The sequence below is a fragment of the Mirounga leonina genome, unplaced genomic scaffold (assembly GCF_011800145.1).
Source record: "Mirounga leonina isolate KUSES-001 unplaced genomic scaffold, KU_Mleo_1.0 Mir_224, whole genome shotgun sequence".
Taxonomy (NCBI): Eukaryota; Metazoa; Chordata; class Mammalia; order Carnivora; family Phocidae; genus Mirounga; species Mirounga leonina.
This window is the reverse complement of record NW_023270615.1, coordinates 10,076,306-10,100,542: the sequence shown is the minus strand read 5'-3', so window position 1 is coordinate 10,100,542 and position 24,237 is coordinate 10,076,306. Positions and strand designations below refer to the sequence as shown.

The 24,237-nt window shown below is 42.0% G+C and overlaps 1 protein-coding gene across 7 annotated transcripts in view; it reads left to right on the top strand.

Annotated features, from left to right (window-relative positions):
• PIP5K1B (phosphatidylinositol-4-phosphate 5-kinase type 1 beta) overlaps positions 1–24,237 on the top strand; it is a 305,430-nt gene that overhangs the window by 106,917 nt on the left and 174,276 nt on the right. For 6 of the 7 annotated variants that reach the window (XM_035029097.1, XM_035029096.1, XM_035029094.1 and 3 more), the window contains exons 2-3: positions 7,987–8,071; positions 16,336–16,404. In XM_035029097.1, the coding sequence (XP_034884988.1) occupies positions 16,336–16,404 (69 nt within the window). In that variant the 5' untranslated portion in view covers positions 7,987–8,071. Of the gene's footprint in view, positions 1–7,917; positions 8,072–16,335; positions 16,405–24,237 lie in introns of those variants that run through there. The other variant, XM_035029092.1, reaches the window with a different exon arrangement.

Below are 24,237 nucleotides of genomic sequence, written 5' to 3'. Positions count from 1 at the left end.
CCCCCCCCCAAATATTTTTTAATTGCTTTCCCTCTAGGGAAATGTTCTAGGCCGTGTTACCATACGTAGCCTGAATGGCAAGAAAGCATTTGAATATGGCTATCTTATGGAAGATCGATTCCCATAGGGCACGTTGCACTCATAATGAGCAAATGATTAATGAGTCTCCTTCTCATTCCAAGGAGGATCTGAGATGGGGCTCTATCAGGAAACCGCAGTGGCACCAACTGAGAGGCAGTGCCTCATGGGGTCAGCAGAATTCACGAGGAAAGGGAAGTAGATGGGAGCCCAAGGTCCCAGAGAGTGAACGGCAGACATGGGACTAAACCTCCACCCTCTTCAGAGGCCTGTTCAATGTTCCGCCCATTCGTCCTTGTAGCTTTGCTCCATCAGCATTTAATGAAGTGTCTGTTTTTATGAGAAGACCAGTAAGGACTTGCGGGTAGTGCCCCTTACCTCTTGCATCTGTCTACAGGTTGGCCTGTTTAGTAAGGTAATTAGGTAATTCATTGTTTTGCCCCCCTCATTTGGCCTTGGGTGGGGAGCAGACTCCATCTGTGGCAAATAAAAAATAAGCTACTTCTGCGGCCGTAGCTAGAGAATCAGAGGTTCAAAGGGTCACTGCTAACTCCAATATGGCCCCCAGGTGTCACAGATCTAAAACTTGGAGTAACTGTTGAGTTTTCGAAAGCTCCCCTACCACCTTGTAAATTCAGAAATGCCTTCTAGGTTGAAACTCACTGATGTAGAACAAGTTTTACAGAAAACAATTATGTGAATAAATATTGTTGGCTAAGCTTTTGATTGCATTTTCAATCGGAAAAATGAAGTGCGCTATTTATTAGACAATCTTCTAATTGTCTGATAGCTAGGAGAGAGCGCGGGGTGTTGTGGAGAGAACAGATTTGAAGTCAGACAGCTCTGGATCACATCTCTGCCCTGCCACCTCTTGACTTGACTTGTCTAAAGTCACAGCCTCACCCCTTACACTTGATGAAGAAGCCACAGAGGAGCCTGGCTACTTTGTAGTCATCTACTTAAGCTCTTTGCAGATCCCCAGAGTCATAAAAATAGAAATGGTTGTACCAGCTCCTGGCCTACCTCCAAATCCACATTTCCTTTGAGAATCAAGTTTCTTATGCATATCATTAGCTCCTGTCTGCTTTCCCACTTTCATTACAGTTGTATATGTCATTCTGTGGCCTGTCATTGGCCTGTTTGTCCTCAGAGCCATACCTCACTCTTGTTCTGTTCTGTATCACTGGGCAGTCATCCCCTATGGGACGCATTTCCAGACTCCTCGTGTCAGATGGTTTTTAGTGGGCTCATCATGGAAGCCATAGACAGGGATTGGCAGGTACAGGGGGTAAGGGAGAATCCAGGGTGTTTTTCCCCTCTCTCTGCCTTGGGTGGGTGGGGGGGAGCATTGTGTGTTTCCATCAGTGATGCTGTCTTCCACATACCTCCAAACATACTTCTCCTTCTATGGTTCCAGCTTCTACCAGTCAACCTTCACCACGGTGGTCTGGTCCCAACAGATAACCTCCAGCTTTTGAAGTTTTTGTTAACACCCCTTTCTGTTGTGCCTCTAGTCTTTAAAGCACTTCCTGCTGATATGAGTCTCTGCATTTCTTTGCCATTTTTGCTCAGCTTTTCAGCTCACCTATCACATTTATAACTAAGTCCATGTATTAAGTTCCTCTCTTTTTTTAAGTTTATTTCAGAGAGAGAGAGAGAGAAAGCACTAATGGGAGGGGCAGAGGGAGACAGAGAACCTCAAGCAGACTCCGCACTGAGTGCAGAGCCCAACACAGGGCTCGATCCCCCAACCATGAGATCATGACCTGAGCCAAAACCAAGAGTTGGATGCTTAACCGACTACACCACCCAGGCACGCCCAAGTTCCCTCTCTTTAACATACCCAGAAGGGTTTCCATTTTTCCACCCTGGATCCTGACAACTCTTTTGAAGTAGTAAAATGTCTTTATTGCCTTTACTAGTCAGACTGGCTTAGATCATCCCAAGCCTCTGAAGCAGGCTGAAAATTCCCCAGACCCACCACACGGAGGTAGCGATTTAGTTGTTGTGCTGTGTGGACCAAGAATCTGGATTTTCAAAAATCTCCCCGGTGGATGTGATGCCCAGCCCTGGTATAGGGAACAACAGAGCCAGGCTGAGGTGGAGGTGCTTGGGGAGGGAGTCTCTGTGGTCATGCCGCCCCCCACTAAGGGCTTCTCTTCTACAGATTGGATTCACAGCAGGAGAGCCTGCCTTGGCGAAATAAAAAAGTGTCTACCTCCCATGGGTGTTACAGGATAGTCAGCTACATTGTGTCAAAATTGGAGGATGCTAAGGAATTATTTGCAGCCTTAAATGAGATCATGTATGTAACAGCTTCTCACACTTAGTTGTTGCTCAAGGAATGAGAGTATCTCTCCTTCCCTCAAATGAAGTGAAAGCACAGAAATGCAGAAGGCTGTGAAAGTGTGTAAGTTACTTATTCCTGAAGCTAACAGAATCCAGATACTTCATATCAGAAAGGATAGGTAAACAATTAAATAGTAAAAAAAAAAAAATCTCATTGCTTGGTGTATATCGTGGTTATCTAAGCCAGTGTCTCAACATTCTAACCATAGGACACTGTCAGCTGGCTCTGTTGCATGTCAGAAATACTTTAATAAGTTCTAACTGTATCAGATTACATGTTAACACATTTCCTAAGGAGACCTGAGTCTTATGATTATGCCCTTACTTGGCCACTAGAATTTCTGCATTCCAGGGTCTTGCCAGAGACTAATTTTGAGTGCTCCACTGTCCAATTCTTGTCAAAAGGTTGGTTATGAGAAATAATTTTCATGGAGGATTGCCTGAAGGTTATGCAGTCCTTTCATTCCTCATTTAGATAGCCTAGATATTATTCATGGTTTAAGTCAAGTCATTGGATCTCAATGTAATAGCTTCTTGTCCGTTTCCCTTTACTTGGCAGGATTAGTGAAAAAAGACACATCTATCCTTATGGAATTTTTGCACTCTGTGTTAAAAGAGGAAACTCTCAAATTAAGACACAGTTCCATGTACAGTTGCACCAAAAATAATAAAATACTTAGGCATAAACTTAACCAAAAATAATAAAATACTTAGGCATAAACTTAACCAAAGAGGTAAAGAGAAAAATTCCTGTATTCCAAAAACTATAAAACACTGATGAAAGAAATTGAAGATGACACAAACAAATGGAAACCTATTCCATGCTCGTGGCTTGGAGGAATCAATATTGTTAAAATGTCCATACTACCCAAGCCATCTACAGATTTAATGCAGTCCCTATCAAAATACCAACAACGTTTTTCACAAAACTAGAGCAGATCCTAAAATTTAGATGGAACTGCAAAAGACCCCGAATAGCCAAAGCATTCTTCAGAAAGAAGAACATAGCTGGAGGTATCACAATCCCAGATTTCAAGATCTACAAAGCTGTAGTAATCCAAACAGTATGGTATTGGCACAAAAATAGACACATAGATCAATGGAACAGAGTAGAGAGCCTAGAAATAAACCTTCACTTATATGGTCAATTGATCTACACCAAAGGAGACAAGAACATGCAATGGGGATAAGACAGTTTCTTCAACAAACGGTGCTGGGAAAACTGGACAGCTACATGCACAAGAATGAAATTGGACCACTTCCTTACAGCATACACACACAAAAAACCCCTCAAAATTGGCTAAAGACCTAAATGGGAGACCCGAAACCATAAAACTCCTAGAAGAAAATACAGGTAGTAATTTCTTGGATGTCTCCCAGAGAAACATTTTTCTAGATATGTCTCTTGGGAAACAAAAGAAAAACTAAACCGTTGGGACTACACCAAAGTAAAAAGCTTTTGCACAGCAAGGGAAACCATCAGCAAAACAAAAAGGCAACCTGCTGAATGGGAGAAGATATTTGCAAATGATATGTCCAGTAAAAGGTTAATATCCAAAATATATAAAGCACTTACACAGCTTAACACACATAAAACCCAAATAATCCAATTTAAAAATGGCAGAGCACCTGAATAGACATTTCTCCAAAGAAGACATACAGATGGCCAACAGACACACGAAAAGATGTTCAACACTCTTCATCAGGAAAATGCAAATCAAAACCACAATGAAATATCAGCCCACACCTGTCTGAATGGCTAGAATCCAAAACACAAGAAATAACAAATGTTGACAAAGATGTGGAGAAAAAGGAACCCTCGTGCACTTTGGTGGGAATGCAAGCTGGTGCAGCCACTGTGGAAAAGAGTATGGAGTTTCCTCAAAAAATTAAAAATAGAATTACCATATGATTCAATAATCCCCCTATTGGATATTTACCCAAAGAAAACAACAATAATTTGAAAATATATATGCACCCCTTTGTCTATTGCAGCATTATTTATAATAGCCAAGATATGGGATCAACCCAGGTATCCACTGATAAACTAGTGAATCAAGAAGAGGTGGTGTATTTTTACAGTGGATTATTACTCAGCCATAAAAATTGATGAGATCCTGCCATCTGCAACAACACGGATGGACCTAGAGGGTATAATACTAAGTGAAATACATCAGACAGAGAGAGACAAATGCCATGTGATTCTATTCATATGTGGAATTTAAGACACAAAACAAATGAACAAACAAAAAGACAGACAAAAAAATAGACAAATACAGAGAACAAACTGGTGGTTACCAGAAGGGAGGTGGGTAGGAGGATGGGGGAAATAGATAAAGGGGGTTAAAAGTATACTTACCTTGGTGAGCACTGAGAAATATGAAATGCTGAGTCATTATATTGAAAACCTGAAACTATTATAACAAACACTGTGTGTTAATTCTACTTCCATTAACAAGAGAGAGAGAGAAAACTCTCATAGGTTTCTAGACAGAGAAAACCAGTAAGTTACCAAGGGCAGGGGCATCAGACTAGCATGAAACTACTCACCTGTAAGCTGAAAGCAAGAACACAGCAATGCTGTATTTATAGAAAGTTGAAGGAAAAGGACTGAGCTAAGAATCCTGATAATTATATACTGATATACTGATAAATCATTGTGTTATAAATAAAGATATATTTATTTATGTGTGATAAATAAAGATATACATGAGCTAAGAAGCCAAGAAATCTAGTCCTATATGAGGCCAAAACAAAGACATTTTTGGATATGGAGTGACTGAAGTGGGCCATCGATGAGCCATTGCTGAGGAAATGTGTTCCAACCAAATGAAATTGAGTCAGAAAAAAGTGTCATGGTAGGGGAAGATGAAGAGTCAAAGAAACAATGATGAGCAAGGAACCTTGTAATGATCAAGTCTAAAGAAATGATGAGGATGTGACTACGAACTATAAACTTTTCACTGAGGATTTCTTCAAACAGAAGAGCCATGTGGATTAAGAGGAGGTATTTAGTAGTTCAAAGTGAAACAGTGAGAAAGTACAAAAATTCTAAAATACCTCCTGTGGATGAGGAAGAGAGAAGAGATGTCATGGGTTGGTTTCTCTGGAAACAGGCAACGAAACAGAGTTTTGGGTGCAAGATACTTCATAGAGGTCCACACCTGTGTTAGGAGTTGAATTGTGTCCTGCACAAAAATATGTTGAAGTCCTAACCCCTGGTACCTGCAAGTGTGACCTTATTTAGAAATGGAGCCTTTGCCAATTGGTCACCAAGTTAACATGAGGTCATGAGGTTGGGCCCTCATGCAATGTGACTGGTGTCCTGATAAGAAGAGGAAAACGCTGTGTGAAGACACACACACGGGGAGAACCCTGACGACAGGACCCATGCAGCCGCAAGCCAAGGAACGACGAGGCTCAATGGCCAGAAGCAGGAAGAGGCAGGGAAGGATTTTACCCAGAGCCTCAGGGGGAGCTTGGCCCTGCTGACACCTTCACTTAGGGCTTCCAGGTTCCAGAACCGTGAGAGAATACATTTCTGCCATGTTGAGGCACATCTGTGGAGATGAAGAGAACCTTTGCAACGAGGAGGGAGGGAGCACAGCTGGGCAAGCAGAGGGAGAAGCCAGGCTCCCGTGCAGGACCCGTGAAGCCGGCCCAACTTGGTGGGCAGCTGCCTCATCATTCAGTCACGGGATGTGGGCAACCCCAGGGAGGCCATCACCCGGGTGAGGTGGCTCTCTGCAGAGGCAGACCCTGATGGAGCTGATAGGAAAGCATAGATTTTCTTAATGATTTAAAAACAGAATGATAGGGCGCCTGGGTGGCTCAGTTGGTTAAGCGACTGCCTTCGGCTCAGGTCATGGTCCTGGAGTCCCGGGATCGAGTCCCACATCGGGCTCCCTGCTCAGCAGGGAGTCTCCTTCTCCCTCTGACCCTCCCCCGTCTCATGCTCTCTCATCTCATTCTCTCTCTCAAATAAATAAATAAAATCTTAAAAAAAAAATAAAATAAATAAAAATAGAATGATAACTAAGCAGATATACATGGAATAAAATGTTTTTGTTGCTGGGAGGAAAAAATGGAATTATGATTTGGTTAATCCAGCAAAGAAGAAATGGGTAAAAGTAAATGTAACAATAAATTGTAGTTACTAGTAAACAAATATGATGGAAGCAAACCAAATATAATCACACGTCAATAGGGGCGCCTGGGTGGCTCAGTCGGTGAAGTGTCTGCCTTCAGCTCAGGTCATGATCACAGGGTCCTGGGATCGAGCCCCACATAGGGCTCCCTGCTCAGCGGGGAAACTGCTTCTCCCTCTCCCTCTGCCCCTCTCCTTGCTCATGTGCTCTCCCTCTCCCCCTCTCTCTCTCTCTCTCAAATAAATAAAATCTAATCATAACACAATAGATGTGAATTTGTTTAAATCCACTTTCGAATGACAGACTTTTAAATTGGCAAAAACAAAACAAAAGCCCGGTTTTAAGTTATTTGTAAGGAACACAGATAAAACAAGATGACAACTAAAAGAGTTAAAGAAATGGACAAGGAGAAGCATTATTCGCTTATGCCAAGTATATGCAAATAAAAGGAAAACAGAAGTGGTGTACATCAACCACAGTGGAACCCAAAAGTAAAATTACTCAGTAAGAAAAGAAAAGGTGCTTCTAAAAACAAAGGGCACATTTCACAAGGACACTGTTATACATACATTATACACTGGCCATCATTGTTATGGAAATTTTAAGGCAAAACCCAAAAAGAAACACAGGAGAATATGATAGAACTATGATCATACTATCATAACCCAAGCAGGAATAAACACCCTCATCCAAACATCTTTAGAGTTCTGGTACTTGTATTTCTCTGGGAAAGAATCTTAGAAGTTGGGCCAAACTTGGTAAGGACATTAACTATTTGAAGGACCATTGCTACATTCCTTTCTATAAAAAGGTTGAAGCATCGATCCAATGGTGCAGGAAGCCTACCTGTTTATTGACATACAGATCAGCACTGGATGTCTACCATCTTTGAGATGTTTGCCAACCTGATGGGCAGATAATAGCATCTCAGTCATTTTAATTCCTGTTCCCTTACCACTAATGGGGCTTATCCTTTTCACAGGCTTATTGGTGATATATATTTCCAGTTCATATCCTCTGCTTATTTTTATAGTGTGTGGTTTGTCTTGTTTCTTTTATAATCAATTTGTATCATCTCCCAGTATATTAGATACTAATCCTGTCATATGAGCTGCAAACCATTGTTCGTTTTTTTGGCTTTGTTTATGGTATCTTGTCATGTAGACATTTTAAATTTTTATAGGGTCAAATCTGCTCATTGTTCCTTTATGGGTTATGGATTTACTGTCTTACTTGGTAAGGCAACCAACCTGAAATTACACGCTTCTAGTTCCATTTTTAACATTAGGTCCTTCCTTTATTTTGGTTTAAACTGACTGCATTGTATTATCCCTATAGGCAGCTCTGATCTTTTTTGGGAGCTGAGGTAGAGATGTGAATAAATAATAACCAGTGATTTCTATTTTAACAGGAACTTGGGAAGGAAAACAGTTTCAACAATGAATAGGTCACCCATCATGACTGACTACAGATGACTTGCCATTTCATTTACAAAGGTAAGGAAATACAGTCTATGTTTTTAGTTAATTCCAACTGACTGACTGTTGTGCTCTACCTCTTTTATTTTATATTTTACAAATATTCTAAATCCTATTCTAGTTCATGACCTTTAACTTTGACATTATCAAATTTAAAACAAATGACAAGCAAATAGAAACATAGGAAATTCTGTGAATGTCAGCCTGCCTCAGGGGGCAGAACAGAACCCGGGAGATGTGGTTTCTGCTATTGATTACTGCATGCGGTTCAGTTTTTGAATAGCATTAGGGTTTTCCTTATTATCAAATGTAGAGTGTTCATTGCAGAATCCTTGGAGAATAGAGCAAAATATAAAAATGAAAACCCAAAGCATTCATAACCCCATCATCTGCAGATAATCACCAGTAGTTCTGTGAATTTCTTTCCTCCTTCCTTGCATACGCATAAATAAATGTATAATTATATATAATCTTTCTAAAACATACTTAGCTTCAGTAGTTCTAAATGATGTACCTTAACTGGTACAGGAACATAGCAAGTCTAAGAACAAATAGTAATTACCACTATGTCCATTTCAAATGGCCATTTGCAGTTCACTAGAACATTCCCCAGCATCTCATTTGCCTCCCCTGCACAGACATCCTGGTGATAGGTCCACATGACCCTGGTGAAACATCACCCTAAGAAACACCTTTGAAGTCTGGCAACATTTCACGGCATCCCTTTATCATTATTGTCTATTTTGTGCTGCTTAAAGGGAATTGTTTTTTAAAGAATAGAAGTTTATGAATTTCTCTCCTCCTCTTCCCTACTGTCCGTTCAGGGGTGTCCTACAAAGTAAAAAAAAAAAAAAAAGAGAGAGAGAGAGACCATCTCATCCTATGTCCTGCATTCATGCCAGCTAGCCAACCCCTCACTAAGGTGGTTTCTCCAAACACCCTTCAAAGTTGCTCTTGAAATTTTTTGGATTTCAAAGCTTCCAAGTCTTAGAGGTAAAATGACTGACACGGCATTTGTTAGTCCACAGTTGGTTAAAGAAAATCCAACTCTTACTGTCATTAACACATACAAAGTTGGAGACACAAACGTACCCTAGTAGAGATATGGGCTAGAGCTTCATACAGATAATTCACCAAAGAGATACAAAGAACCAAAGAAATGTGACAAAGATGTCTGTCCTTACCATGAATCATACAAATGCAAAATAAAATGATATTTTTGCCCAGAATTGGCCAAGTGTTTTTTTGTGATTTTAAGTGAAAACACTGGCGGCTGGTAGAGATTTAAAGTAGGTATATTTTACCCAGTAGACATTATAAGAATCTCTGGCAACTGTTTTAGACTTGCCTTTGGAAACATAAGAACAGAGAGTACAGTTTTATTTGTAACAGAAAAATAGGAAGCATCCTGAGTGTCCACTAATAAATTCCGAACCATGATGCATTTTTATGATAGAATTATTTAGATGTTAGACATTTTTTCTAATTAATATTTAGTGATGCAGAAAAATGTTTATGACAAAGTGGAAAGGGCAAATATAAGTTTGTATATAATGTATGATCCCAGTTTTGTTAAAGTAAACAAAGCACACATTTGAAAAAGATCAAATGGTAGAATAGCCAAATATTAACAATTACTATTTGGGGGTAGTTGGATTAAAGGTGATAGTTTTATTTTCTTCTTTTTCTTTCAAATATAATATCTGTTTTACTTAGGGAAAAGTTTTCAATTAGCAATAATCGCACCTCAGATAAACCTTATTGGCCATGGAAGAAAACAGATATTTTTTTAATTTAAATAAAATTACTTTTAAATTTTAAAACGACTGAAAAATAATGAACGGTTATACATTTGATTAAAAAAATCAAGGAGCCTTCCTCATGTATTGTGAAACTTTCATTCCAAAGTAGTTTGCAGAGAGTTTTGAGAGCTGGTTATGTCAGGAAAAGGAAAACGTGGCATATTCCGTAGTATTTTACATTTAAAAAAAAAAAGGTTTAAATGCTACATGGAGATGATTTCTATTGAAACATGTATAGTCTAAGTCTTTTTCACTGATGAAGGAAGTTATAAGGAGTTAATGACATGGCCATTTATTCCATGCCAGCTGTCTACAGTTCCCGCGCCTTTGGCATCTTCCAAAGAATCCAGCATACGGTGCGATTGATGGGGTTGGACCCCTAAGTTATGTCTTTATCCCCCTCCTTCAGGGAGTCAGCTTTCTTCCCAAGCACAAAACACCCAAGTAGCTAGAATCAGACGCTGCCTGCATTGATCTAATGGGGTGTTACTACCTTTCTTTATCAATTTATTTATCCATTCATTCTACAAATATTTACTCAGCACTTACTATGTGCCAGGTGTAGTTTAAGTGTTTGAGGTATATCAGTGAACAAAACAGACTAAAATCCCTGCCTCTGTGGAGTTTAAATTCTTCAGGAGGAGACAGACTGAAACAAACACAAACCCACTGTAATAAATAAGGAAACTCTGTAGTGTGTTAGATACTGATGAGTGCTATGGGCAAAAAAGGAAGGAAGGGAAGGAGGGAGGGAGGAGGGAAGGAAGGAAGATTAAGCAGAGTTAAGAGGAAGTGGGGGCAGGGAGGTGCCAAATAGGTTGTAGTTTAAAATAGGATCGTCAAGCTAAGCATCAGATAGAAGTTGACATTTGAACAAAGACCTGAAGGAGATAAGCAGGTGTCTGGGAAGGATTGTTCAGGCAGTGGGAATAGCTCAAGCAAAATGCCTTAATGTAGCTGCATTCTGGAGTGTTTGAGAAACAGCAGAGTATCTGAAGCAGGGGGGCAGGGAGCTCAGAGGTGCTGAGGTCAGAGGAGGAATGGGAAGAGTATGGGGAAATCATACAGGGCCACGTCAACCATTGTAAGACTTTGGCTTTTACTTTGGGTGAAAAGGGAAACCACTGTAGGGTCTTAAGGGCCAAGTGACATGATCTGATTAGGTTTAATGACAGATCACTCGGGCTGAGAGTAGACTGTTGGAGAGCAAGGGTGGCATCAGCAAGTCCCGTTGAGAGGCCACGACGGATAACACACTCATAAGAAGATGGTAGCTCTGCCCAGAAACACACAGCAGGAGGTGACAAGTGACTGGATTCTGGACATCTTCCGAAGGCTGTACTGACATATTGACCATGGTGTGAGAGAAGGAGGACTCCAAGATTTGGGGCCTGAGAAGCAAGAGGGTGGAGATGCCATTAAGTGAGATGGGGAAGGTCCAAGTGAAAGAAGTTTGAGAGGGAATGTCAGAAATAGGGTTTTAGGTTTGCAAAATTTGAGGTGTCTATTAGATATCCAAGTGGAGATACCAAGAAGACCATTGGATGTGCAAGTCTGGAGCTCAGAAGAGAGATCTAGATGGCATTTCAAGATTCCAAAGAGAGGATGGTTAGAGACGAGAACCAAGAAGTCCGTCTTACACACTCTTAACATTAACAGGAACCATCTTAAGAGACTGAGAAAGTGACCCAGGAGGTATAGGGAGGGTGTGGGTAAGAAACAAGAGAGTATGATGCTCTAGAAGCCAAGTGAAGAAAATCAGTCAAGGAAGAAGGAGTGATCATCTCTGTTGATAATCTGATAGGTCAGGCAAAATGGGGGTTTAGAGTTAGCCATTGGATTTGGCAACACGGAGGTCATTGGTGATTTTGAGGAGGAGGTTCTCAGGGTAGCAGTGAGAGCAAACCCCCGATTAAAGTGCATTAAAGAGAGAATGTCTGAAGAGGAATCAGGGCTCGAGAGGAGCAACATCTTTTTCAAGGAGTTTTGCTGCAAGGAGGAATAAGGAACTGAGGGGACGTTGGAATCAAGAAAAGGCTTTTAGTTTTTAAGGTGGAAGAAATGGTGGAACCCTGATGGGAAGGAAATAGAGTGAAAGACTGAAGCTGATACGAGAAAGGGGAGACCTGTAGGAGTGATGCCCTTGAATATGTGACAGGCTCTGCACAATTTAGATAAGCTTTCACGCTTTAGAATTATTAACTTCTGTCACATTCATTGCCCATATTTCCACCTTGTCATTTGCCTTTTAATTTGTTCATGATCTATTTTGACATTGAGAAGTTGACATTGACATTGAGACATAGTCAAATCAATTACATTTTCTCTCTATAACTTTTCGGGTTATCAAAATCTTTGCCTTTTCAAGGATCGATTATCAGATAAATACCTATATATTCTTTTTTTAAGATTATTTGAGAGAGAGAGAGAAAGAGAGAGAGCAGGGAGAGGGGCAGAGGGAGAGGGAGAGACTTCTCAAGTTGACTCCATGCCAAGCGCAGAACCTGACATAGGGCTCAATCCCGGGACCCCAAGATTATGACCTGAGCCAAAATGAAGAGTCAAATACTTAACCGACTGAGCCACCCAGGTGCCCCAAATACCTATATATTCTTAAAGTAATGATGTAATTGGAGCTTTTGCAGGGGGCACGATCAGGGCTTTGGTTTGGTGTTTTTACACTGAGCCTGTTATCATTAGACCTTTCAGATTTTATAACTCCACTAATAGAGTATTCACACCTCACCAAAATATTATGAAGAAACTAGAAAATCAGTTATTTTTAAAACGTATTAAGCAGATACAGTGTGGGAAACTGTAGCATGTGAAATAGACAGATTATAATCCAGTTAGTTATATGGACGCAAATGGGAATGTTAATTTATCTAAGAGAATGCTTGGATGGGCAGGGAGTAATAGGTCTGGTGAGGTTGCCATGATCCAGTCTTTAATTTTCTTCGATGGATTTTAGTCCTGTCAAGCTCATGGCAATCATTCAGTTCCAGTACAGAGAAACGGCTGGCAAAGTCTTTATTTTTTTTTTAAGATTTTATTTATTTAATTGACAGAGAGACACAGCGAGAGCAGGAACACAAGCAGGGGGAGTGGGAGAGGGAGAAGCAGGCTCCCCGCTGAGCAGGGAGCCCAATGTGGGACTCGATCCCAGGACCCTGGGATCATGACCTGAGCTGAAGGCAGACACTTAACCGACTGAGCCACCCAGGCTTCCCCCCCCCCTTTTTTTTTAGAAATAGAGCACAGTGGGGGAGGGGTAGAGGAAGAGGGAGAGAGAGAATCTTAAGCAGACTCCACGCCCAGCTCCAAGCCCAACACCACGCTTGATCTCACAACCCTGAAATCATGACCTGAGACAAAATCAAGAGTCAGATGCTTAACCAACTGAGACATCCAGGCACCCCAAAACGGCTAGCAAATTCTTAGGTTTAACACACACTATATTTATTAAAAGCCCAAGATTTAAAAGGTGCTTCACCAACCCCAGTGTTCATCAGTAGATGAATGGATAAAGGGGATGTGATGTACACACACACACACACACACACACACACACACACACACTGAACAATTACCCAGCCTAAGAAAGGATGAGCATGTGACAGCATGGATGGACCTAGAGGGCATTATGCAAAGTGAAGTAAGTCAGACAGAGAAAGACAAACACCCGATGATTTCACCTATATGGGGAATCTAAAAAACAGATGAACAGGGGCGCCTGGGTGGCTCAGTCGTTAAGCATCTGCCTTCGGCTCAGGTCACGATCCCAGGGTCCTGGGATCGAGCCCCACATCGGGCTCCCTGATCAGCGGGAAGCCTGCTCCTCCCTCTCCCACTCCCCCTGCTTGTGTTCCCTCTCTCACTGTGTCTCTCTCTGTCAAATAAGTAAAATATTTAAAAAATAAAAATAGGGCGCCTGGGTGGCTCAGTTGGTTAAGCGACTGCCTTCGGCTCAGGTCATGATCCTGGAGTCTCGGGATCGAGTCCCGCATCGGGCTCCCTGCTCGGCAGGGAGCCTGCTTCTCCCTCTGACCCTACCCCCTCTCATGTGCTCTCTCTCTCTCAAATAAATAAAATCTTGAAAAAAAATAAAAATAAAAATAAAAAATAAAAATAAAGAACAGATGAACAAACAAACAAAAGCAGAAGCCGACCCATGAATACCGAGAACAAACGGCTGGTTGCCAGAGGGGAAGGGTTGGGGGATGGGTAAAACGGGTAGGGGGGAGAGTGAGACACCAGCTTCCAGTTACGGAAGAAGTCCCGGTATAAAAGGCACAGCATAGGGAATATGGTCAGTGGTACTGGACAGTGTTATGTGGTGACAGATGGTAGTTGCACTTACGGTGAGCAGAGCGTAACAGATAGACTGGTCAGATCACCATGTTGTACGCCTGAAACTAATACAACATTGTGTCAATTACACTTCAATTAAAAATTCTCTTTATTTAAAAAAATGAAACAAAATAACATGTGCTTCAACGGCTTACAAGAAAGTCTGAGGTTACCCCTCCTTGGTGTATTGAATGAATTTCATGCAACAAGTTAGAGGTTGAGCCTCTAACTCTAGGTTTCCGCTCAGGTAACGATCTCGGGGTAATGGGATCACACCCCATGTGGGGCTCTGCACAGAGTCTGCTTGAGATTCTCCCTTTCCCTACGCCCCCTATGCTTGCGCTCTCTTTCTCTCTCTCTCTAAAATAAATAAATCTTAAAAAAAAAAAAAAGATAAGACCCTTAAGTGTCATGGTTCCCTGATTATGTACTTAACTTTATTTGCCATATAAGTAACTGGCTTTAAAAATTCAGGTGAATTAATAGTTAAACGCAAAACTCTTAGCATTAAGAAGTGAAGGGGACATGTTTAAGTATCTGATACATCCCAGTGTAAAAAAAATATTTGCTCTAAAACATTGGAAGAAATCACAAAGGTAATCAGTAGTGTTGAGTGTGAAAAATGTAGAACTTCTCTATGTCCTAATTATAAAATGGAAGAGCAGCATGGAAAACATGAATAATGTGCTTGCAGACTGATTAATTACCTGGATACATAAAAATCAATAAGAAAAACATGAGTAACAATAACCATAGTAGGTAAAAATCAATAACTAAAACACAAAGAGCCCCGTAGATAAATGGAAACAATAACAGAAAACTCAGAAGAAGCACAGAGAGCTCAAAAAAGATCTGCCAACCATGTTAACCATCACTAATAATTTTCAGAAGTGCACATTAATATCAAGAGATGCTTTCTTTCACCTATGAAATTAGCAAAGAGTATTAAAATAATACTGCTAAGCATGTAATGAAAGAAGCTCCCACCCACTGATAATAGTATGAGTGGGTATATTCTTGGAAAGAGATTTACTCATATGTTTTTAATGACCTTGTAATTCTAGGAATCTAAGAAAACATTGAAATTGGACAAAAATAGAAGCACAGGGGCGCCTGGGTGGCTCAGTTGGTTGAGCGACTGCCTTCGGCTCAGGTCATGATCCTGGAGTCCCGGGATCGAGTCCCGCATCAGGCTCCCTGCTTGGCAGGGAGTCTGCTTCTCCCTCTGACCCTCCTCCTCTCATGCTCTCTGTCTCTCATTCTCTCTCTCTCAAATAAATAAATAAAATCTTAAAAAAAAAAATAGAAGCACAAAATAATTACTGTTGTATCATTCATAGAAGCAAATCTCTTGGACCACCTCCCCATCCTTTAATATTAGCGTTATTTTTTTTATTTAAGTTCAATTAACCAACATAGTGTACCTCATTAGTTTCAGGGGTAGTGTTCAGTAATAACATTAACATTATTAACTGACATATTAACACACAGTTGTGTTCATACAACAGTGTCTCTTGCAAGTAGAAAAAAAATCAATATTCTTACAATGAGATGTTGATAATCAAGTGGGAAAATGTTCACTGAAAACTTCTGGGTCGAGATGGTGTCCTAATATTTTTAGTATAATAGTACATGGAACAAAAGGGGAAAATAACTATGCCCAAATGTGAAGAGTGGAGTTACCCGAGGGCAGTAGAATTGAGTACTTTTCTTGTTATGATTTATATTTTTTGGTACTTTCCAAATGCTTTTATAGGAAGTATCTTTAATTAGAAGAAAGTTTTGTTGTTTTGTTTTTTTTTTTAAGACGTTATCGAAAGAAACTTGTACCCATGATCTGCACTGGGACTTCGATCCCACCTTTGGGAGAGCACACGGGGGCCAATAAAGTGTACTACCAAAATGATTTAGAGGTAAAGATTTATTTCGGAGAGATTGAGGGACACAGATTTTTTTTTTTTTTTTTTTTTTTTTTTTAGATTCTGAGAAATCTCTTCCTTTCGTGGAAACAGCAGCAATAACCACAAAAACGTAATGAACCAAACTCGATTCTCCAGTTAACAATATCATTAGTCTGTGGTGTTTCAGAGCAGAGTCATAAATTCACAGCGGTCCATTTTGCGCTTGCAGATGTCGTCTGCTGCTGAAAATGGAGATGCCGCACCTGGAAAACAGAGTGAAGAAAAAACTTATAAAAAGGTGAGTGACTGTTTTGTTTTCTTTCTTCAGCTCAGAAAAAGGAACACTTTCATTGCTTGGAATGTTAATCTCGCCTCGGCCTTTTCTCCCTATAAAGCAGTTGTGGGTAAGTTAGTGCCTTAGCTTCTTGTTGCTCTCACAAATTACTACATGTTCAGTGGTTCCGACGACACGGATGTATGATCCTATAGTCACAAGGCTGACATGGGTCTCCTTGCGCCGGGATCTGGGTGTCTCCAGGGCTGCATTCCTTCCTGGAGGTTCTAGGAGAGAGTCCGTTTCCTTGTCTTTTCTAGCTTCTCCAGACTGCCTTCCCTGTCTCATGATTCCCTTCCAACTTCAAACCAGCAAAGACCAGCTGAATCTCTCTCAGGCTATATCACTCTTGACACTTTCAAGAATGCTTGGGATGGCTTGTAGCCCTCCTAGATAATCCAGAATAATCCCTCGATTTTAAAATCAGCTGGTTGGCAACCTTAATTTCTTTTGCAACCTTAACTACTCCTCGACATATAACATATTCGTGGGTTGCAATGATTAAGAGATGGACTTCTTTGCAGGGGTGGGTGGGTGGGGAGCATCTTTCCACCTACCGCAGTTACCATGCTATAGAACATTGACAGAAGGCAATTATTTGAAGACCCTTCTTATTCCTAAGAAGAAAGCCCTTATATGTGCGCAGTGTTCTGTGTCTACTATGTGAATCTTTTTTTTTTTTTAAGATTTTACTTATTTGAGAGAGAGAGAGCATGAGCAGGGGGAGGGGCAGAGAGAGAGGGACAAGCAGACTCCCCGCTGAGCAGGGAGCCTGACCTGGGTCTCCATCCCAGGACCCCGAGATCATGACCTGAGCTGAAGGCAGACGCTTAACCAACTGAGCCACCCAGGCATCCCGACCCCCGGTATGTGAATCTTTTAACTGACTTGCCACTTCCCACCAAAATTTTACACAATTTTTACCTTTGTATTTTGAAAAAAAAAAAAAAAAAAGGAACATGAAATTCTGCCCCATCCCTTTCTAAGCCTCTCAGATTCCCTGTCTTCAGCCCATTTCACAAAAATCCCCTTCCAGATGTTCCAGGGTATCTTACCTTGCCACTCTTTGACTTTGATAAATACTTCGCTCCTGGCAAGGAAGCTAATGTTCAGACACATTACTGGGGAGTCTTATCTTCTCAGGCACCACTGTTCCTGCTTCTAAATTGACTGTACATTTTACTTCTAAAAGTCCTTGCCCTCCTTCTGTCTTGGGAGTAGGACGTTTGTGTATTGAAGGTTTGTTCTATCTTAACTTTTCCATTTGCCTTTTACTCCTTCATGGATAGCTAGCAAGGCTTGTTGTCATAAAGTACACGAACCGTCTGATCCAACCACATGTTCGTTTGGGTCATGGAATTATCATATTTCCTGCTCCATTTTGATATGGGAGACTCTGCCCTTTTTCCTGATAAGTCATTTCTTCTGACTTTCCTGCTCAGCCAAACGTAGAAATATAACCAGGGAGTTGCCGTCCAAAGTGATGGTGTGGTTGGGGCAGAGTAGGGGTAAGATTCAAGAGCTCAGATGTGCCTGGTGATAGGGTATAAAATTTGTCAGTCTGGCCACAGACTGTACATGGTTACTTATTTGTAGACGCAGGTAGAAAACCAAATCCCAATCCCATCTCTTTTACCCAAGGCTCCTAGTAAATTCAGTCAGCGATACACGCTTACTTATTTGTAGACCCAGGTAGAAAACCAAATCCCATCTCTCTTACCCAAGGCTCCTTGTAAATTCAGTCAAGCGTGAGAACCAGCAGAGAGATGATCAAGTTGCCAGCCCGTCACTGTTTCAGATCTGTTTCGGGTGGTTTTCTCAGGCACCATCCAGATGCGCTATGGTTCTTGACTGACCTCCAACCCACAGGACTTCTTTAGTGATGCAGAAGTAACACAAGGAGTGTGACCATGAGATCTTGGAGTTTGCTCAGTTTGTCTTGCCCACAAATTAGTAAAGCACGTATTCAGTAACATGAATATGATTCTGTGATGAAGACCTCTAATAGCGTATTTGACTCCACAGTATTGGTAAGGTTATAAGAACTAAAAATCAGATATTTAGATTGCAAATAATGCCAATCCAAATAAATAAGAGTAGGTGTAGGAAACTTGACAGAAAAATGCCTATGGTTTATTTTTTTAGTGTGTGGTGGCATCGGGAGCTTTTGGATGATCTCTGTTTTTAAGAGGAAGATAATCAGTGGAGGAAGACGTATTTAGCTTCTCTGAGAAAAACACCAAAAGACAGTACAGTGCATGAGTCTTTAGTCCTCAATAAATACGGTGTTGATATGCAGAGAAAGAAGGGGCTACGCAGAGAAAGTGTTGTTTTTACACATTTAACAGCTCAGCTGAACTACTCAATTTAAGTCTTCTCCATGAAGCAAAGAGATCTTCACACTGGAGGTGTTCGTAGTGGAGTTACCAGAAGTGATAAGAGTCTCATTAGCTGGGGCGCCTGGGTGGCTCAGTCATTAAGTGTCTGCCTTCAGCTCAGGTTATGATCTCAGGGTCCTGGGATCGAACCCCTCATCGGGCTCCCTGCTCAGCAGGAAGCCTGCTTCTCCCTCTCCCACTCCCCCTGCTTGTGCTCTCTCTCTCACTGTTTCTCTCTCTCTGTCAAATAAATAAAATCTTAAAAAAAAAAAAAAAAAGAAAATAAGAAAAACCCACCTATTTAAAAAAAAAAAAGGTCTCACTGGCTGTTGGAAAGTGTTTGTCTCTAGGCCCAGATGAACCATTTCCCAAATGAAAAAACTTGAAGCTAGGATAGAGAAACCACTGAGTGTGAGCTTGGAAAAATTGGGACAGTGGAAGACGTAGCAAAAAGCAGGAGATAAATATCATCCCTCTTTTCAGCAATGAGGAGAAGGTACATTCTGGAAACCAGATGTGGCTCTGTTCCTTGGCATAATTTCAGGACGGGTTAGTCAACATATGGTGTATGTACGTTTAGAGAGGCAACACATGTCTTTTACAAACCTGCAGAGGTTCATAAAGATACAGTTTATGTCAAATTAACTACATTTTCTATTACAAGAGAGTCATTAAATTAGTCACAGATAAGGAGAATTCTCAAGCTTAATGAATCTTGATTTAAGGGCACCAGGAACATTGTTGCGATCAGACAAGGTGGAGAAATACGGACTGAATATTATCAGTGGTAGGCTTGCAGCTGGTTGGACTAACGTTTCCAACGAATGAAGGTTTTGCTTCCTGTCATCTTGGCTGTACCAGCATGGTGCTTGAGTTGACCCTGTGTAGCTTAATATTTTTTACCGATGACCTTCATGAAGACGTAAGATTTGTGCTGGGCCAATACGCAAATGACAACCGGGAAGGTGTAACTAATAGACTAGCCGAGTGCCCTCAGGGCCACCTTGCATTTCATTAAGTATTGTCCCTTTTACAAATACTTGGAAGTTACATTTCTTTCCCAGTCCTAAAGGCCCGATGACGTATGCACCTTTTTAATAAGGAGCTTTGATGACCCGTTGGGTTTTTGCCTCTGACTGAAAGCAATCCAGGTGAAGAACCACCAGACCTTATGTGCTGGACAGGGGAAGGATATCAAAGGAGTTTATAAGGACCTTACGGTTAAGTGGGAGGGGCAGGACATGAAAACAGCTTTAGAACACAGTAGTCTGTAATAAAGAGTTCAAAGGAGGAGAGATCGCTATGGGTTAGAGTTAACAAGGAGGCTTGGGCTTCCTGTATTGAGCCCCGGATTGATTGGACAGCTGCCAGCCACACTCAGCATCACGGGTGCTGGGATTTCGACGTTTGTAGGGAACACTCAGTGTTCATGGGACAGCGCTATCCTCTGAGTCTTGATTATCTGCGCATGATTCCTGAAGCTGGCTGCTTTTTGTTCTTTCCATTAGCCGTTTCCCTAATCCATAACCAGTTCTCGATAAGCTGAAGAAGAATAGCTAAAATCTGTGGGTGAGGCTCATGTCTCCAGCTTATAGTCGAAAACAAGAATTCAAACAAGCATATTGCCCACGAAGGCCGGGCATTAAAGGCTGCCTGGCTGTGTTTACGGAATGTAGTGTTTCCATTCTCAGCTCATCAGTCGTGTGTCTTCCGAAAGACTTGTAAACACAAGAGCCTGCAGTGGCCAAGCAAGTGACAGGGGAGGGAACTAACCTGGGGGAAGTAGTCAACCGGAGAATATGTCTTTTTTAAAAGGGCAAGTGGCACTCAGTACCATCCAGTAGGGCCATGTGTGAGTGCCCGCCCAGGCACACTGATTTTCAAGAAACTAAAACGTGCGCTCCGATGCAAAATCTCCCAGTTGTTAAACGTTGGCAGCCGATTGAGAATTTTTCAGAACTACACTCTGGGTAAAGGTACAGATTACTGATCATGCCTGACCTTCACACGATGGCCAGTCTGCAACTTCCGCACTGTTTGAGGAAAGACATGAGGTAGGAAGAAAGGAAGATGCAAAAGAAATGCACATCAGACCTGCTCCCTGCCCTCTATGACCATACAGTTTATTTAAGGTAAAAAAGACCCCCATGAAAAAATTAAATAATGACTCAAATGGGTATTAAGTGCCAAAGCAAGTGGCATTTCATGTAATCCTCTAGCAAGTGCTGACGAGCCCAAAGCTTATTACAGTCTTCTGGGGAAAAGGCCTTTTCTCCAACTCCTTCATTAGCAAGAGCATTTTGCTAGGATGCAAATTTTGTAGATGCCTCATGGTTTTCTGGCACGGTGCAAAATCCCACTCCTTGGGTGACTGCGAATTGATTTGTTTCAGTGGTGGGGAATCCGATGAGCACAGGCACAGAATCAGGACTGAACATGATTTTTTGGAGAAGAGGAGAGCCTTGCCTGGACAAAGCCAAGTGTCAGTGTTTAGGGAAAGTGCAAGCGATGTGGGGGGTATGTGCTGGCTCTAAGTGACAGGTAGCCTTGAGAGCTAGTTTGAGGGGTGTGGATTTTATGTTCTTGGCCAGCACTGTGCTTTAGAACTTTCTGCAATGATGGAAATGTCCTGTCATCTGACTAATACAGGAGGAGCATGCTGTATGTGGCTGTTGAGCTTTGGAATCTGTGTCCAGTTTGAGGAGTGAATTTTTAATTTTAGTTAAATTTCAGTGTAGTTAAGCCAATGGCCACCATGTTGGACAGCGCAGTTCCAGGCAGTGAAGTACCACATTGGTTGGGAGATTAATGGCATGAAGAAATAACAGTACAAATCACAATGAAGGCTGACCTGAAAGTTTCCAGCGCTAACTACTAGAAATGTGCTAACACTGATAGAACTGCAGAAATTTGAGGAATACTTTTTTTTTTTTAATGAGGTGAGAAACTTCAATGGACACAGAAGGCAGGACATCAGTTCACTTTAAGAATGTTCTGGGGCACCTGGGTGGCTCAGTTGGTTAAGCGACTGCCTTCGGCTCAGGTCATGATCCCGGGGTCCTGGGATCGAGCCCCACATTGGGCTCCCTGCTCAGCCGGAAGCCTGCTTCTCCCTCTCCCACTCCCCCTGCTTGTGTTCCCTCTCTCGCTGTGTCTGTCAATTAAATAAATTAAAAAAAAAAAAATGTTCTAAGCTAAGGGAAAATACTGATGTTGGATATCTGAGGTTTCTATGTTTTATACGTGAAGAAATTGCCCACCCCTCCCCCACTCTTCCAAAACGAAGAGATGTCCAAGTGATTCACTGACTTATCCCAGGTCACTTCGCACTTCTCTGTCAGGGAGATGATTAAAATCTCTGGCCATATGATGTCCCAGTTGGGTGACTTGTTCATTGGAATTGGTCATTGTTTCCCCATCAGCTGGGCATGGACTGACCCGGGCATTTGTTACTGCTGCCATTTGCATTTCTTCCTCTCTCAAGGCTCCACCCAAGGTGGACATTCCAGGCCTCTTGCCCCTCCGTCTTCTACTTCTCCTTCCATCCTGGGCCTGCCCACAGTCACATCTTCACCCCCCTGGAGATTCTGGTTTGTTTTTTTTTTTTAAGATTTTATTTATTTATTTATTTTATTTATTTATGAGAGAGAGAATGAGATAGAGAGAGAGCATGAGACGGGGGAGGGCCAGAGGGAGAAGCAGACTCCCCGCTGAGCAGGGAGCCCGATGCGGGACTCGATCCCGGGACTCCAGGATCATGACCTGAGCCGAAGGCAGTCGCTTAACCAACTGAGCCACCCAGGCGCCACTTGACTTACTACTTTTTTTTTTTTTAAGATTTTATTTATTTGCGAGAGAGATAATGAGAGACAGAGAGCACATGAGAGGGAGGAGGGTCAGAGGGAGAAGCAGACTCCCCGCCGAGCAGGGAGCCCGACGCGGGACTCGATCCAGGGACTCCAGGATCATGACCTGAGCCGAAGGCAGTCGCTTAACCAACTGAGCCACCCAGGCGCCCCAGATTCTGGTTTTGATGACTGCTTCAGTCTGGATGAAGAGGCTGCCTGCCTTTGGCACCAGCACCCCAACAATCAGTCCTTCTATTTGATTTCTACCATGCCTGGCACACTTGATGGCAGCCCTCAGAACGGCAGACTAGGATCTGGTGTCCTTGACCCAGTTTCCCTAGTTTTTTTCCATTTTGTCGTGTTCTGGCCTCAGTTGTTCATTTAATTTTAGTGTCCCAGCCAGTTTCCCTGTCAGCAGAAGCAGACGCTGATGGGGTAAGAGGGAATAATGCCAGCCCCTTACCACATTACAAGGAGAGATGACTTTTACGATTTTTTAAACATAAGTAAGGTAATGATTCAGAGATACTTTGATCTAAGAAGAAGGGTTTATTTAAATACAAGCTCCTTTATGAAATATCTCTGGGAACACACACGGGCACTGGTAACATTGGCTGCCTCCAGGGAGAACTGGGTGGTGGGAATCTTGAGTTGGAGAACACTTTTCTGTATATACCTGTATATATGGTTAATTTTGAACCATGGGAATTGAATAAATAACATTTCAAGATGGGAGTGGGGGTTGACATACGTCCCCTGCCCTGACTGCTCTTCCTTCCCTTCACAATCTGGAGAGCCATCACTTCCATCAAACAAGACACTTGCTTTGTGCCCTGGTAGAGCTCCACTCTGTAGCTTAACTGAGACATGTTTTCCTGTGCACTGGGCAGCAGTTCTCATGAATAGCAACCACAGTGGTCTCTAGGAAGAGCGATCTTTTGGCATTCCCATTGTTATTTCTAGTCACCTTAGTCCAAAACACCCTAACCCTGTGGTTTTCAACCAGTGCCACTTTGCCTCCCGGGGAACATTTGGTGACATCTGGACACATTTTTGATTGTCACAGTTGGAGGGCTTGTGCTGCCAGCATCAAGGATGTGGAGCCCAGCCGTGCTGTACCCTGTAACACACAGGACGGTGCCCACAACAGATAATTACTGAAATGTTAGTCGCGGCAGGGCTGAAAAACTTTGCCCAAACCCAACTATCCTTTTAAGAAGAGGGTGGATATGAGTCTCGCTGTTCTAGATCTTGGTTGTATAACCTTAGGCATTTTCGCTAATTGATCTGAATCTTCATGTTTACCCTTGATGAAATGTCATGAATACATACCCTGACTGCCTCATCATGCAGGGAGTATTGGACACATCCTGGAAAAGATAGAATACCAGTGTGTGATTCACTTTCTTTGCAAAAATGAGGTCCCTTGGCCTCTGATTTCCAGTCCGACTAGTTCTGTTAGTACTGAGCAAGGCAGTCACATGTGACTATCTCCCCATGGGCTGGGCTCATGAGAAGATTGGTGGTCAGTTAGCATCCTGGTTGCTGGGCTCATGAGGAGATGGGTCAGT